At 54.2% G+C, this 15,252-nt stretch overlaps 1 protein-coding gene across 3 annotated transcripts; it reads right to left on the bottom strand.

Annotated features, from left to right (window-relative positions):
* Positions 1-988: 988 nt before the first annotated feature.
* On the bottom strand, positions 989-15,204 carry C1H21orf58 (chromosome 1 C21orf58 homolog). Of its 3 annotated transcripts, XM_011224767.3 has the most exons (8): positions 14,985-15,204; positions 13,921-13,981; positions 12,564-12,637; positions 11,652-11,810; positions 8,896-9,007; positions 2,727-3,448; positions 2,253-2,318; positions 989-1,171 (listed from the first exon to the last, which is right to left on the bottom strand). In XM_011224767.3, the coding sequence occupies exons 1-6, from the start codon at positions 15,042-15,044 to the stop codon at positions 3,162-3,164; spliced, it is 753 nt and encodes a 250-aa protein (XP_011223069.1). In that variant the 5' UTR covers positions 15,045-15,204; the 3' UTR covers positions 989-1,171; positions 2,253-2,318; positions 2,727-3,161. The 3 variants fall into 3 exon arrangements, with proteins under 3 accessions (XP_011223069.1, XP_034510025.1, XP_034510022.1); XM_034654134.1 differs by lacking the exons at positions 12,564-12,637; positions 13,921-13,981; XM_034654131.1 differs by lacking the exons at positions 13,921-13,981; positions 14,985-15,204 and having other exon boundaries at positions 12,564-12,937.
* Between the last annotated feature and the right edge of the window lie 48 nt (positions 15,205-15,252).

Genomic DNA, 15,252 nt, shown 5'->3' with positions numbered 1-15,252 from the left:
TCAAAAGCCAGCCACTTAACCAGCTGAGCCACCCAGGTGTCCCTCATGCTTGTTTTTCTATTGATTTTTCTTTTTTATGGATTCAGAGGGGTTTTTATATATTGAACACAACAGATCATGTGAGCCTGTGTCCGTCTGACCCAAAACCTAAGAAAAGGCCGCCCCACCCAGCCATGGAGCTATACCTTGGCTATTTGATTCCGCTTGTCACTTCTGTCCGCCACGAGCTGGCCACAATGCCCTGGTTCCAGAGGTTCTGCAAACCCAGCCTCTGCCCAAGATTGGTCTCTCCTCCTGCTCCAGGGCTCCCTTGGGTCCCTTGGCCCTCTACTCCCCTGTGTGTATTCAGAAATGCAGTTAATTTACCTCAGACCTACGTGAGGAAGCCCCCATAAATCCCAATAGGACGGGGTTCTGAGAGCTTCCAGGTGGCTGCACACGTGCACACGGAGAGGGTGACGCACCGCAACTCCACGGGACAGAAGCTCCTGGGCTCGCGATCTTCCCAGACCTGCTCCATCCCTCATCACCTCCTTAAATAGACTGGTTATTGTCAGTAAGTGTTGCCTGAGTTCTGTGAACCATTCTAACAAAGTAATCAAACCTGAAAAGGGGTTCATGGGAACCTCTGCTCCCTGACCCAGTAGGTCAGAAGCACAGGGGACAACCTGAATGTGCAGCTGGTGTGGGGGCAGTCTCATGGGACTGAGTCCTACGCAGGTGGGTGGTGTCAGAACCGAGTGGGACTGCAGGACAGCCAGCTGATGTCAGAATTAGCGAAGAGAAGCAATAGTGTGAGTAAAGGAGATTCACAGGGAGGAACTGGGTTTTCCTTACTCAGGACGCAGACAAAACAGTTTTTCCAATTTATTAGGCCATCTGAAGGCAACTTCTGTCAAACTTCTTCCCTGTATTGAATTAGTAATTACGTTGGGAAATAAAACCAAACAGGAAACCTGTTAGAAAATGTCAATGTGAAAATAAGAAATTGAGTCAGACCTTTAATCACATTTCACAAGAGACACGCGTGCCAGGCACACCGTGTGGACACCTGCCGCTCTCCTGCCTTGGAGGGTTCCTGAGCGCGGGCCCAGCCCGAGAAAGCTGAGCTGCGTGGGGCCTCCTTAGCCAACTGCTTCCATCTGCTTCCCAGGCCAGCGTTCCGGCGAGCCTGCAGGGTCCAAGGAAGCACAGAGGAGGACTGGGCTCTTGCTAGTGTGGAACTTAGGGCACGAGACAGTTTACCCCAAAAGGGACCAATGAAAACATGTAGCACTTAAAAATGACATTTACATGAAAATTATATTAAAACAGCAAGGGATGGGGCTCCTGGGTGCCTCAGTCGGTGATGCATCTGACTTGGCTCAGGTCATGACCTCAGGATCCTGGGATTGGGATCTAGTCCCCTGCTCAGTGGGGAGCCTGCTTCTCCCTCTCCCTCTGCCCCCCCCGCTCATGCACGCTCTCTTGCAAATTAATTAATTAATCTTTAAAATAAATAAATAGGGACACCTGGGTGGCTCAGTCATTAAGTGTCTGCCTTCGATGCAGGGCGTGACCCCAGTGTTCTGGGATCGAGCCCCATATCGGGCTCCCTGGTCTGCTGGGAGCCTGCTTCTTCCTCTCCCACTCCCCCTACTTGTGTTCCCTCTCTCGCTCTCTGTCAAATAAATAAAATCTTTAAAAAATAAATAAATAAATATTATATCAGCAAGGGAACATGATTCCACCAAGAAAAAAATGTCATGACAAGTGAAGAAAGAGTAAAGTTGACATCCACGTCCAAAGTCCTGACAAAACCAAGAGGAGCAAACAGAGAAAGCTCCCTTTCCTCAGCCTGCTTCAGAAGGAACCACATTCAACCCTGAGGGTCTCCCTTCTAGGAGAAAGAGCTGTGCAGACCAGCAAGGACACCTCTCCACACATGAAGACACCTTTCCACGGGAGAGCTGTGGGCTGCTTGCCTTGTTCTGTTCACTTAGCGGGAACCCTCACCCAGCCACCCGCGTGGCAGGCAGGGCTCCCAGTTATCATCCTATTTGACTTTGTCTATGGTGTTTCTCCCATGGGAAGGTTTAAAAATATAAGCGGCTAACTCCATCAATCTTTACTCTCATGGCTTCTGGGCCACCTTTCCTGATGAAACCCTATATTCCCTCTCGCCTGGCAGTCCTGCATCCAGCGACAAGGCTGCAGCCTTCTGCCGGGCCTCCCTGACCACACCCGATGGGGAACCAGGCCCTGCTGCTTACCAGAGTCCACATGTGGAGGCTCATAAGCCTGGAGCCTGTGTGGGCTGGATGCCGTCAGATGCCACCCTAGGAAAGTGAGGGTGTGCGGGTGCAGTTACTGCCCTGGCCTGGCTCGCAGACACCACACCACAGGTGAGCCGTGCTGCCAGGGCTCAGCTACGGGTCCCTACAGCCCCGCTCACTGGACACCCCCAGGGCCACTCCTGCTGGTCTAGACAAATGACCCAAGCCACAAGCAGCTTCCCCTGGAGGTTAGCGTGGAGTCCATTCTCAGACCGTGACCTCCAGGGGCTAATACTGCCAAGGACCCACCTGCCCCCCTCTGGAAGATGGGAGGGTCTTCCCAAATTCTCTGCTACAGCCCAGGACCTGATAAAGACAGGGGTCCACTGGCTTATCAGCAGGGGTGAGGAGGTGGAGGCCAGGCCCTAGGGTATTCCCACCCCACAGACCAGGAAGCTGGCCTTGACTTACGGGCTAAGGGCTGCTGAGGAGGGGCCGGCCAAGTGGTGCAGGGCAGGCAGGAAGCTGGAGGCAGGTGGAAGGGCAGTGGCCGAGACTACCATGGGCCACGTGGAGTAACCAGCCAGAGAGCCAGGTGCTGGGATGGCCTGCAGGGGGGCTGGGAGCGCGTAGTGGTGGTGGTGATGCACGGAGGGTGGCTTCCGCCTCTAGGCTCGCAGGAGGACAAGGGGAGCCCGCTGCAGGTCCTCAGCACAGCACAGGACCAGCCCATTTCAATGGGGAGGAGGGGAAGGAGGGGAGGAGAAGAGGAAGTGGGGCAGGGGTGGGGGTGGGGAGAAGGGAGGGAGGGCCAGGCTCCAGCAGAGCTCCTCTGGCTCTAGAAGGCAGCTTTCTGGGCCCCGGATTATTGCGCATCTTGATGGGACTGGGGGGTGCTAGGGGGCTTCACAAGCAGGTCACAGACCCAGGAGTCAGAAATGTGCTTTTCATAGTTACAGATGCACGGACTTCCAGAAGAAAAGCCACCCAGGTCCTCCGGTTTTCATTTGGGTGGCCTCCTTTGCCTGGATGCCTGTCCCCAGCTGAGCCTACCTGAGGGGTGGGATGCAGGGGGGCAGCCTGTGATGCCCCCGAGGGCAAAAACGCTGATGAGGGCAGGGCTCTGAGCATCAAGTTGTGCATAAGGATCTGGTACATCTGTGCATTCTGTACCAGCATCATCTCCACCACATCTGCAAGGAGAGGCAGCAGGGGCCCCATCACTCACGGACCGCACTGGCGTCGGGCCTCTCCGGAGGACAAGGCTTGAGACACACACGGCGCTCCGCAAGCAGGAGGCGCTTCGGGCACAAGCCTCTGTGTAGGCATCTGGCGAGGTGTTCCGAGGGGCGAAGCCTCTGGGTTGGAGGCTGTGTGTGCTTTAAAGTGTTGCGGGTGTCCAGCTGGGCCCCCGAGAGGCTGCTCCACTTCTCACTTCTGCTACACAGGGGGCCCCGAAAGGTCCCCAGGACCCCTGAATGTGATCTTATTTAGAAAGAGTCTCTGCTGGGGCGCCTGGGTGGCTCAGTGGTTAAGCGTCTGCCTTCGGCTCAGGGCGTGATCCCGGTATTATGGGATCGAGCCCCACATCAGGCTCCTTCGCTATGAGCCTGCCTCTCCCTTTCCCACTCCCCCTGCTTGTGTTCCCTCTCTCGCTGGCTGTCTCTATCTCTGTCGAATAAATAAATAAAAATCTTAAAAAAAAAAGAAAGAGTCTTTGCAGGCATAATTAAGAATCTTGAGAGGAGATCATCCTGGATTATCTAGGTAGGCCATGTATCCAAGGACAAGTGTTTTTATACGCGAGGCAGAGGGAGGTCTGAGACAGCAGAGGAGAGGCAGGGCAGAGAAGGGATCCACGCAGCCACGTGCCAGGACCACCTGGAGCCACCGCTCCGAGGCAGGAAGGACCCTCCCCTGGAGCCTCTGCAGGGGGCCTGGCCACGGGACGCCTGGCCACGGGACACTGGATGTCAGAATTCCGGCCTCCAGACTGAAAGTACATTTCTATGGTTTTAAGCCCCAGGCCTGACTCTGGACACTACGAAACAAGCACATGTTTGTCAGTGAGAGAGGTAAACGGGAGTTCTTTCCAAGCTTCAGGCCCCGGAAAGTAGGCAGCCCTGAGGCGCTCTCAGCCTCACCAAAGTCAGGCAGGCCCCTAAAACCACTCCCAGTCAAAAACGGGGAGCTGGAGGCCTGGGTGGGAGCTCCTGCAGGGGTGTCCAGGAGCGGGGTAGGCAGCAGCCTTCCCACTGGAATGGGATCTTAGTCTCCAGCCAGCCCTCCCTGCAGAGTCTGGGCTAGCCAAGCGTCCATAATCACATCGGCCTATTCCTTAAAATACACCCTTCTCTCTATGCAGACACATCCTGTTGGCTTTGTTCCTCTGGAGACCCCTGATGACAGATTTTGTCCCAGTTCTGAGAGCAGCGGGGTGGTGGGGGACTCAGCAATCCAGCTGTGGGAACTCTTATCCCTGCAAGATAAGCATGTGGGGAGGCTGAATCTGGCAGCCCCATTCTGGGCAAAGATCCTTGAGGAGACCCACATGGGTCTGGGCCTGGACAGGCCGCACCTCCCAGGGAAGCTTCCCACTGAGTCGAACCACCCTGTAGAGACGGAATGAGAGGAAGGTCCAGAAAGGGACTCACACGATGTCACTGCGTCAGGGTAAGGGGCACACGTCAGTGTTGTGGGGAAACAGGGTCTTCAGTAAGTGGCACAGGGCCAGACTGATAGCCATGGCAAAGGCAACACAGGCCCCTAACTCAGAGCTCACAAAATCTAGTCCAGGGGTCGTAACCCTACATGTGAAAAGTAAACCAAACTGTACAACATCTTCATGGCCTTGAGTGGGTGCCGGCCTCTTACGCAGGACAGAAGGCGCACGAACGCACAATGGAAAAAGCTTGAAAAGCAGAACTTTATTAAAAATTAAGAACCTGTGTTCATCCAAAGACACCACAAAGAGAGCGATTTGCAATACGTGTATCGAAACGACCCACGTTAGGATACATGAGGAATTCCTAGAAACCAATGAGACAGACAGATGACGTGCAAGAAAAATGGCCAAATACTTGAAGGGGCACGTCACGAAAAGGGTATTCAAACAGCCAATAAATCTATGAAAAGGTGACGTGCAAATCAGAATCAGAATGAGCTGCCATGACAGGCCCACCAGACTGGCAAAAATGAAAACTCTAAGGACACTGGGGGCTGGTGACTTGCTGCGGGCAATTCTCGTTCCCTCCTGAGGAGTGTCAACAGGCACTGGTGATGAGAGAAGCAAACGCAAGAGAAACGTAGCTTCCATTCAACCTCCTTACAGCTCGCAGCCCGCTGATAGACACCAGAGACCTGCAGAGTATGGCCTTCCTCAAGGAGCTCACCATGGCCTCGGTGCCTTCATGCTTAAAAGGAACCCTATCTTCATGGCCGCAAGCCCCTCAAGGTCCTGAAAGCCTCGCTTCCAAATTCCTTAGAGACTTCCGCTATCCCCAACTCCCACTAATTAAAAAGTATATCATCAGTCACTCCTCACAATCCCAGTGCAGCTCCTCCTGCCCACAGGTCCTGTCCCCGTGCTTTAATAAAAACACCTTTTTGCACAATAAAACATCTCAAGAATTCTTTCTTGACCATTGGGCTCGGTGATCCCACATCACTACCACTTTGGAAAACTGGCAGTATTTCCTGACCCAAACATCTCATCCCTAGGCACAGGCGCTACAGAAATGTCCACGTCCATTCAACAGAACATGAGACCGCGTGGGGGCTCCTGCTAGAAAGCGCTGGAACACCAGCCCAAGAGAATGGGCCCACACTTTGTGGGGTAATAACATGACTGAACAGTGTGGGCAGCTGAACGACGGACCCCCAGCACGTACGTACCCTAACCCCTGGAACCTGTGATGCGTATTGTTATGTGGAGAAGCAGATGTTGGTGATGTGATGAGGAGCCTTGGGGGCTCAGGGGCGCCTGGGGGGCTCCATCGGTGAAGCGTCCGCCTTCGGCTCAGGGCATGATCCCGGGTTCCTGGGATCGAGCCCCATGTTGCGCTCCCTGCTCGGCAAGGAGTCTGCTTGTCCCCCTCCCTTTGCTTCTGCCCCCCAGTCATGAGTTCTCTCTCTTTCTTTCTCTCAAATAAATAGACAGGATCTTAAAAAAAGAAAAAAAGAGTCTTGGATGAAAGCAACCCAAGTGTCCATCAACAAACAAAGGGACAACAGAACGTGGTCCATCCATGCCACGGAGCGCTGTTCAGCCTTAAAAAGGCAGGAAAGTCTGCCACCTGCCACCACATGATGAAACTTGAAGATGTTCGTTATTCCAGGTGAAATAAGCCAGTCACAGAGGGACAAACGCTATCTGAGTGCTCTCGTGTGAGATACTTAGAGTCGCCAAATTCAGAGACAGTAAGATGCTGGGTGCTGGGGTCTGGTAGGAGGGGGACCTGGGTATAGAGTTTCAGTTTGGCAAGATGGAAAATTCTACACATCTGTTGCACAACAATGTGGATCCAGTTAATACTACTTAAATGTGTTTAAGATAGTGAATTTTATGGGTTTTTTACCACAATTTTTTTTAAGATTTATGTATTTATTTGAGGGGGGTGAAGAGAGTGCACATGAGCGTGAGGGAGGGGCAGAGGGAGGGAGAATCCCAAACAGACTCCTCACTGAGCACTGAACCCGACACGGGGCTCGATCTCATAACCCTGAGATCACAACCTCAGCCAAAACCAAGAGTCGGACGCTCAACCGAATGAGCCACGCAGGCGCCCCAACCATGATTTTTAAAATTAATTAATTTTTGAAAAAGAATCTTGAGGTGGGGAGATTATCCTGGATTATCTGCGTGGGCCCAACATAATCACAAGGGTCCTCGGGAAGTGTTGAGAGAAAATAACTATCAATTTAGATCTGAATATCCAGCAAAACTGGTATTTAAGAACAAGGGGAAATAGGAACATTTGCCAGAAAGCAAACACTGAGGGCGCTTCAAGAGTCTGTTCTAAGGGAACTTGGAAAGGGCTTATTTCAAGATGGTAGAAGACGACTCCGGAAGGGTGGTCTGAGATACAACAAAGGGTGGGTAGAGATTTCCTACAGAAATCAGCCCCGTTCTAAAAGAGAAAGAGCAATACTGGCTGGGTGGGAGGAGGGGGTGTGATGGTGCACCAAGCTCCTTCCATCGCTGCGGGGAGGGGGCTCCAGATCCCACACGTTCGATTTCATACTAAAGCCCAAATAACAGAAAAAAATGAATAAACGAACAAAAAGCAGCATCAGACCTATAAACGCTGAGAGCAGCCTGATGGTTGCTGGCAGGGCGGGTGGGGGTGGGGCTTGGGGAAAGTGGGCGAAGGGGAGAGAGACGGGTCTACCAGCTACGTACGGAGGGAGTCACGGGAAGACGCGGCACAGTAGAGAGAATAAGTCTATGCCACTACAGTTTATGAAAGGCCCACGGGTTCTCCAGCGTGGCTGCTAGAGTACTTCTGAGAGTTCCTAGTTTTACCTTCAAATATTTGATCTCGTCAGAATGTGTTTGGGTGTAAGGAGTGGGGTAAGGACTTGACCTTACTTTGTCTAAGTGGCGAAATACACGTTGAAGATTTCATTTTTTACCACTGATTCTGTAGGCCGCTTTTTCTCTTGTAAGACATACAAGCGTTTGCACATACAGACACAAGTACAGCACACACACGGATCTGGTCGGTTTGCCTTGGAAACGGACAGACGCTCACTAAAGCTCATCTGGAAAAACCACCAAGGAAGGATGGAGAAGACAGAGCAGGGCTGCCTCTGCGAGCACACTGGCTGTGCTCAGTGCCCCCCCCCAGGGCAACCTCACGAGGGTCACGGTGGACGGCAGCCCTGGCTGAGCTGCTGGCCAGCCTCGGACCAGGCCTGGCACGTGTGACGACATTCAAGGGAACTGCGGTAACAAAAGAAGCTTGTAGTCGTCACTGGGACAGAATTGAGAACACGGACCTGGTGATTCTAGGAGCAGCTCTGTTCCTGGAGCCTACCACCACCAGTCCTCAGGGAGGAAGGCTTGTGGGGGTGGATGTGCTCACTCCTTGATCAGCGGTGGGTTCACGGGTATACCGTATGTCAGCTCTCATCAAGTTGCACACTTACATTTGTGCAATTTATTCCACTGTCTCAATAAAGCGGTTTTAAATCTCCAGCATTTAAAACTCATGTAAGGGGCGGCTGGGTGGTGCAGGAGGGTGAGCTCCCAGCTCTTGGTTTCAGCTCAGGTCGTGACCCGGGGGTGGTAAGCATCGCAGCTTTGGGCTCTGGGCAAAGCAGGGCACCTGCTTCAGACCCTCTCTCCCTCTGTTCCTCCCCAAACAAAACGAAACAGGCTCATTTAAAAGGAGAATCAGTTTAGCCAAGGTTTTGTATAGCTGGCTGGGACTGAGCCCGATTCACTCGGTTCCTAGTTCTTGTTTTCTTCCCGCAGAGATATCCATAAGAGTTTCTTAAAGTTATTTTGTGTTGCTAATACGTAGCTTCGACTCAGTAGCCAAAAGCTAACCCTAAATGACTATCCTGTTTAAAAATATATATTTTGTTTCGGTTGAGAATTTTAAAACCCATCACAGTATTGATATGGAACACTTACCTTCCTTAATACTTCCTGCTTTTTGAGTAGGGAAGGCCTGGAGAGGGGGAATCTGTGTGATGAGGGGCGGCTGAGGTAGCTGTTGAATGATGGTGGCAGGAGGCTGGGGGGCCTACGAAGAGCCAGATGATTAGTTCCCTAAACGTACCCTAGGAGACCGTGTTCTACAATACCCACCCACCCATCCATCTACCCACCCACCTGGCGTGCTTCTGTCTACTCAAGCATCCATCCACACACCTGCCCATCCATTTATCCAGCCATCTGTCCTACAAGAGGACCTTTAAATGATTAACCCAAGGTGTCGAATAGGTTGCTGAATAGATATTTGAGTCCAGCTATCACCTAGGACATGATATGTCATGAATGTGTCCACCCCGAAATTCATATGTTGAAGCTCTAACCTCCAATGTGACTGTATTTGGAGATCAGGCCTGTGAAGAGGTAATAAGGTTAAGTGAGGTCATAAAGGTGACATCCTAATCCAATAGGGCTGGTGTCCTTCTAAAAAGGGAGATGCCGGAGAGCTGTCTCTGTCTGCCACGTGAGGACAGCGAGAAGGCAGCTGTCCACAAGCCAGGAAGAGAACTCTCTCCAGGAATGTGATTGGCCGGCACCTTGACCTTGGACTTCTGCCTTCCAGGATGGAGAGAAAGTAAATTTGTGGTTCAAACTGCGGGGTCTGTGGCGCTTTGTTAGGGCAGCCCCAGCACACTAACACACGGCACGCTTTTTTTAAGAGAGGGAGAGAGCGTGTTCGAGCCTGCGCGTGGGTGGTGGTGGGTGGGGGGATGGCAGAGGCAGAGGGAGAGTCTTAAGCAGACGCCACAACCAGTGCGGAGCCCGGCGCCCGACATGGGGCTCGATCCCACCACCCCGAGATCATGACCGGAGCCGAAAATCAAGAGTCGAATGTTTAATCGACTGAGCCCCCAGGTACTTTAACACACAGTATTCTTAATGTTTCCTCCATTTCCTGTCTTCAGGAGAGGAAGCTAATGTCTGGTTTCATTAATTCTGCTTGAATAGAGGCATCCAAGGAACAGGTCATGAAAATAACCTCTGGCTTCTCTCCAGTTAAAGGAAATGTGGACAATGTCAAGCACACACGCAGTGTTGAGCACGCACCAAGACTTTCTATCTTACTCCTCTTCTGGTTGAACAAGGGCCTGACCTTGTCCTTTCTTTCCCAGTTCCCAGAAATGGTGGCATAAACCAGGGCTTGGCAGACTCTGTGCGCAGAGGGCCAGACAATAAATAGCCTTGGCTTTGCGGGCCGTGTGGCCTCGGCTGCGACAGCTTCTCTCTGCCACTGAGGCTTCGAAGCTGCGGCTGGCGGGCAGGTTGGGGCCGGTGACGCATCAGTATGGGCACCGGGATTCACACTTCACATCATTTGCATAGGTTACAAACTATTCTTCTTCTTTCCCCCCATTTTAAAAAAGACTTTATTTATTTTAGAGAGAGAGTGAGAGAGAGTGCACGAGCAGGGGAGATTCAGAACGAGAGGGAGAGCCACCCAGGTACCGCTCCCCCAAACATCTAAAAGCATAAGGCCATCTGTAAGCTGAGAATGGCCTGTAGCCGCTTTGCTCTCCACTGCAGAGAGGATAAAGCTACGCCTGCCCTGGCCTGGAGCACACCCTGCCTCGGAGGCTCTGAGTCCAGCATCAAGGAAATTCACTGTAACGACCAAAGGCCCTACTTGCCCTTCTGTTGTCGCTGGGGTTGATTGAGAGATGCAAGCAGAACTGGGCCCAGGCGAATTGCTGTGAGTGTGAACAGGTTTGGGAATGGGCAGAGCCTCCGGCCCGACCCCCACCGCTCCCACCAATCCTGGAAGGAGGTTCCAGTGTTGGGAGACCCAAAGACGCAGGCTGGGGAGGGGCAGTCTGGAGCCTGGACACAGACAGCCAGGGGGCCAAGGGGGCTCTGGGGGCTCCCTTACCACAGATCTCTCCCTGATCTGTTCCCACTCTATTCCCTCAACTGTGTGCCGCCAGGGTCTTCTTCCAAAGGACAAAAGCACTCCAGGTCAAGGGCCCAGTGTGCTGACGCTAATGTCTCCCTGGCCAGCTGGTCCAGAGCCCTTGCAGCCTGGTCCTGCCCACCTCCTTGGCCATCTCTTCTCCACAGGGCTTTGATGAGCCCCCGCCCTGTCTTCTGTCCCTCCTCTACACTCACCTGCCCTCCGATACGTCCCCTTCTGCTTAAGAAAGTCAGAGCTGCTTTCCATTGCTTGCAACCCAGAATGCTGAACAAAGGTGTGAGGCTCTCAAAATTGGAACACGCTTTTACCTTTATAAATTCTGCCCTTGAGATTAGGGTCTTAGGAATCCCCTGGTGATTATGAAATTTTGAGAAAGAGTTGTCACACTTCTTCCCCAAATTCAGGGCCCTGAATACTTCTGTTCCTCGTGTAAAGGCTAGGACCTGAGAGTCAGGAGGCCGAATGGGGACCCCAGCCTCTCCTCTGTAATGAGGGGGTAAGACCACCCCCTCTCCCCAAAGCCAGTTCTCAGGGCACCTGTGAGGACCGCAGAAAGGAGGGAGGGGGGTCCTTGTGCAGGGTCCGGGACATGGTAAATGCAGCCACTGTTGGCTCCTAGCTGACTGACCCTCTTCAGAGCGCCTGCATAATGCTGACGAGGTGGGCCCCGAGACCACAGAAATCCACGATCTCTGTTAGAGGAGGGGTCTCTGTGGGCACCACATCCTCCCCTCACTGCTTCTGCCCTCAGTTCATGAAGACTTACTGAGTGTTGGATAATCCGTGGTGGCTCCAGGCCTGGCAGGGGCAGGGAGGCGGCAGGGTGGGTGCCCACAGGGGGCATCTCTGGGGGCACTGCTGACCCACGGGCTGCTCCTCTGTTCACCCTGCTCCGGGCTTGGACCTCCTCTAGGAGACGCTGTTCCTGCAAGAGCAACGCAGAGCCGCTACACCAGGGAGGGGGAGGCACAGAGCCTGCGGGGAGGAGACGGGGTCACAGCAGCGCCAACGCAGGACCCGACGTGTGGTCCTCTGAGGGGAGGGGCCCCAGGGCTGCCCGGCTCCGGCGTCCTCCAGCCCCACTCGGGGCACAGACTCTCTGGAATGGGAGCCAGGCTCTTCGTGGGGGCACACGTGAGAATAACCCTTCATTTCACGTGGCGGGAAGGGAGGGGCTTCAAACTTCTTTTTAAGTTCACCAAATAACGGCCGGTTTCTGGTCGCTCTTATGTGCAGCCAGCAGAGCGTTCTCTCTTCCCCACATGACCACGAAGCGGGATTTTGTCCTAACGTGTGGACTCAGTTCACCGCTTCGCATGGTCATTCCCTGTTGCTGGTGCATTTAGTTTGGATGAAGCCCTTGGCCATCTTAAAATCCCACTTCCTGTAGGAAACACTTTGCACAGCGTTCCCATCTTGGAAAATGTGCAACCAAAGCAGGGTTTTCCAGCTAACGCTCCTGATAGAACCTAGACTACAGAAAATGTGCGTGCAGGCGTTACTTTCTCCATGAAGTCTGGCCTCCGGGTGCACAGTCTCCCAGCTGCTCCAGGGCCATCCATTACCCACCCACAGGTCACAGACACCAGGGAAGCCACGCTTAGCCCAGGAAGCCCGCCCACGTGCCTCTGGCCTGGTCATGACCAGCGTCCACGCAGCTGCTGGACACGCGGCCTACCCAGAGTCTCTGCAGAAGATCTTGCCTCCTCCTCAGAGCACCCAGCAGGGCTGCGTCCGGCCGGTCCTCATTCCCTGCAGGAATGATCGTCTTATTCCTGTGAAGGAGCTGGAAGTCACGTGTGTGGGTTCCCACACGAGGCCCAGGCGTTACACTGCCCCTGTGCCAGAAAGCCCTTCCTCGGGCTCTGCTGGACGCCGGTGAGAGGGAGAGGGTCCTCACAGGGCTCGGTAGTGAGCACAATTGGGCTATGAGCCTGACCTCCTGCCACCTGCAGCCATCTGGGGCCCCAAGCAGCCTGGGAGCTGGCACGGTCCACCCAGCCTCAGGTACCGCCATCCGCAGTGTCCTGAGGGAGGGGTCCCCACCCAAGGGGAGGCTCTGAACAGGGTTTGGCCTTCCTTCCTCTGGCACAGCACACCCGTTCTCTACCCCACAGCGCTGAGCATGCCTAGAGCAGCCTGTCCTCCAGGAAGGGGGCCCCAGGAGTCCCCATGACCCTGGCCCACTCCATGGTTCTGCTCTGACCTCTTGGTCAGCTGGCCTGGTTTGGAGTTTCCTATCTGGATTTGAGCCCTGGGCTCTGCCTGCTGCCCTCAGAAGTTTCCTGGAGGTCCCACTGCCCGGGGGGCTCTTCCCCATAATAAAGAACAGGTGATGTCCTCATAGGCCTCTCTAGCACCTCACCCAGATGTCCCTGAACCTGGACACTGTCACTGGGAGAGCAGTCCTCTCTTCTAGCTCGTGTGGCCTGAGTGACCATCAGCCAGGGAGGCAGACGCACGGGGGGCCTGGTCTGGGCCCCTGAGGATGTGCTGACCTGACAGACAGGTGGAACCTCACTTACCCCCCCCCCTAGAAAAACCTCAGAGCAACATGAGTCTGATCCACGTGTGGCCACGTCTGAGCTGGGCACTGGGGCNAAGAGAGGAGAGAGAGAGAGAGAGAGAGAGAGAGAGAAGGCACAAGCAGGGGGAGAGGAAGAGGCAGAGGGTGAAGCAGGCTCCCTGCTAAGCAGGGAGCCCGATGCGGGGCTCCATCCCAGGACCCTGGGATCATGACCTGAGCCAAAGGCAGACGCTTAATGACTGAGCCACCCAGGTGCCCCTGGAGCCCCATTTTCTTATCTGCGGAATGGGAATGATGAACATATGCCCTCTTGGGGTTTTCGTGAGGGTGTGATGAGCTGTGAGGGTGTGTTTGGCAGAGCGCGCGTGCGTGTGTTCTGAAGAGGAAAATGCAAGCCTTTCAACTCCAAATACAGGGAGAAGTAGGACAGTCTTGCTAATACCAGGAGGAGGGAAGGACCCGGGAGGGGTGTCATTCCTGGGTGGCTCTGAGCAGCCTGGGCTCTTACCTGGCACGAGGGGGGGGTCTTCGGAATCCCCTTCTACATTCTCACGCTCTTGCTCCAGTTTCTGTGCCAGAAAGGACAGTGTGCGAGTGGGCGGGGTCTGGGCCAGGGGAGGACCCCCCAGAGGGTCTGAAGGGACCAGTGTCCCAGACGTAGGTGACTGGGGACAGTGGGGTGGGTGGTGGCAAAGGTCGCCTGTCCTCTCTTAGGGACTGTGGGCACTTTCCATTTGGTGCACACAAGCTCCGCCTTAAAATCTTAGGGAAGAGGCTCTGATACGAATGGCCCCTTTCAAGCAACTTTCTGCAGAGCCTGACCCAGGCCACCTCCGTGTCCCTGACAACCCCTGACCCCTTGAGCCCTGGGCTGAGCAGCACAGTCTGGGCCTGTCCTGGGAGGACCCCTGCCGGCCCCTCCACGTTGGCCCACAGGGCCACCCGGAAGGAGGCACTGTTCTGGTGCCTATGAGGACAGGCTGGCCGCGGAGGACGGCTGTCAGGACAGGTCCCAGGGCCGGCCGACGGGGCTGCGGATCCTGCACCAACCAGGGCCTGTCTCCTCCAAACGCTGAAGCCGGGAGGCTCTGCGGGGGTTGCTATGGGCCCTGAAAATGCTCTGGGCTGTGGGTGCATCCAGCCTCCTGGCTGAGAAGCTACCAGAAGAACCTAGTTGACTCTGCACCAATGTGGAGGAAACAAGACACCACCGTCCTCCATCGTAAGGCGAGAAAGCACTGGAGAGTTTCGCCCTGGAAGCAGGAGTATCCTGACAGGTATAACTTACCTTTTAAATCTGTGCCTCTTTTTTTTTTTTTTTTTTTAAAGATTTTATTTATTTACTTGACAGAGATAGAGACAGCTAGCGAGAGAGGGAACACAAGCAGGGGGAGTGGGAGAGGAAGAAGCAGGCTCATAGCAGAGGAGCCTGATGTGGGGCTCGAACCCATAACGCCGGGATCACGCCCTGAGCCGAAGGCAGACGCTTAACCGCTGTGCCACCCAGGCGCCCCGTTAAATCTGTGCCTCTTTGACAAGTTGTTGAAAACGTGATTGCCCCCACTGTCTTACCTTCTCCAAGAGTTTCAGGGTCAGTCGGGTCATTGCATCTGCCACCGAGGAGTCCAGCATCCTGGGACCATAAGAAAGGGGGCGCCACAGGCCCACCTTCCTCCCCAGTTCTCAGGTTATCTGCAAGCAAGAGGTGCTCCGCCCCGGCCCTGGAGAGAAGCAGCCCCGGCCCTGGTGTCTTTGAAGGATTACTGAGCTGGGCTTACTTTACCTCCTGGAGACTGGCCGCTGCTGCCAGAGAAGAGTGTGTGGGAGGGTGGCCACATCC

This window comes from Ailuropoda melanoleuca, chromosome 1, assembly GCF_002007445.2.
Source record: "Ailuropoda melanoleuca isolate Jingjing chromosome 1, ASM200744v2, whole genome shotgun sequence".
In the NCBI taxonomy this organism is placed as follows: domain Eukaryota; kingdom Metazoa; phylum Chordata; class Mammalia; order Carnivora; family Ursidae; genus Ailuropoda; species Ailuropoda melanoleuca.
The sequence above is the reverse complement of the archived record's forward strand: the minus strand, read 5'-3'. Positions and strand labels throughout refer to the sequence as shown.

Coding starts and splice junctions, on each gene's coding strand:
- C1H21orf58 (XM_034654131.1), bottom strand. CDS start 12,902: ATGGCGGTACCTGAGGCTGGGTGGACCGTGCCAGCTCCCAGGCTGCTT. Junction 11,811..12,563: donor ATCTTCTGCAGAGACTCTGG/GTAGGCCGCGTG, acceptor TTGCTCTTGCAG/GAACAGCGTCTCCTAGAGGA. Junction 9,008..11,651: donor CACGGATTATCCAACACTCA/GTAAGTCTTCAT, acceptor GGCTCTTCGTAG/GCCCCCCAGCCTCCTGCCAC.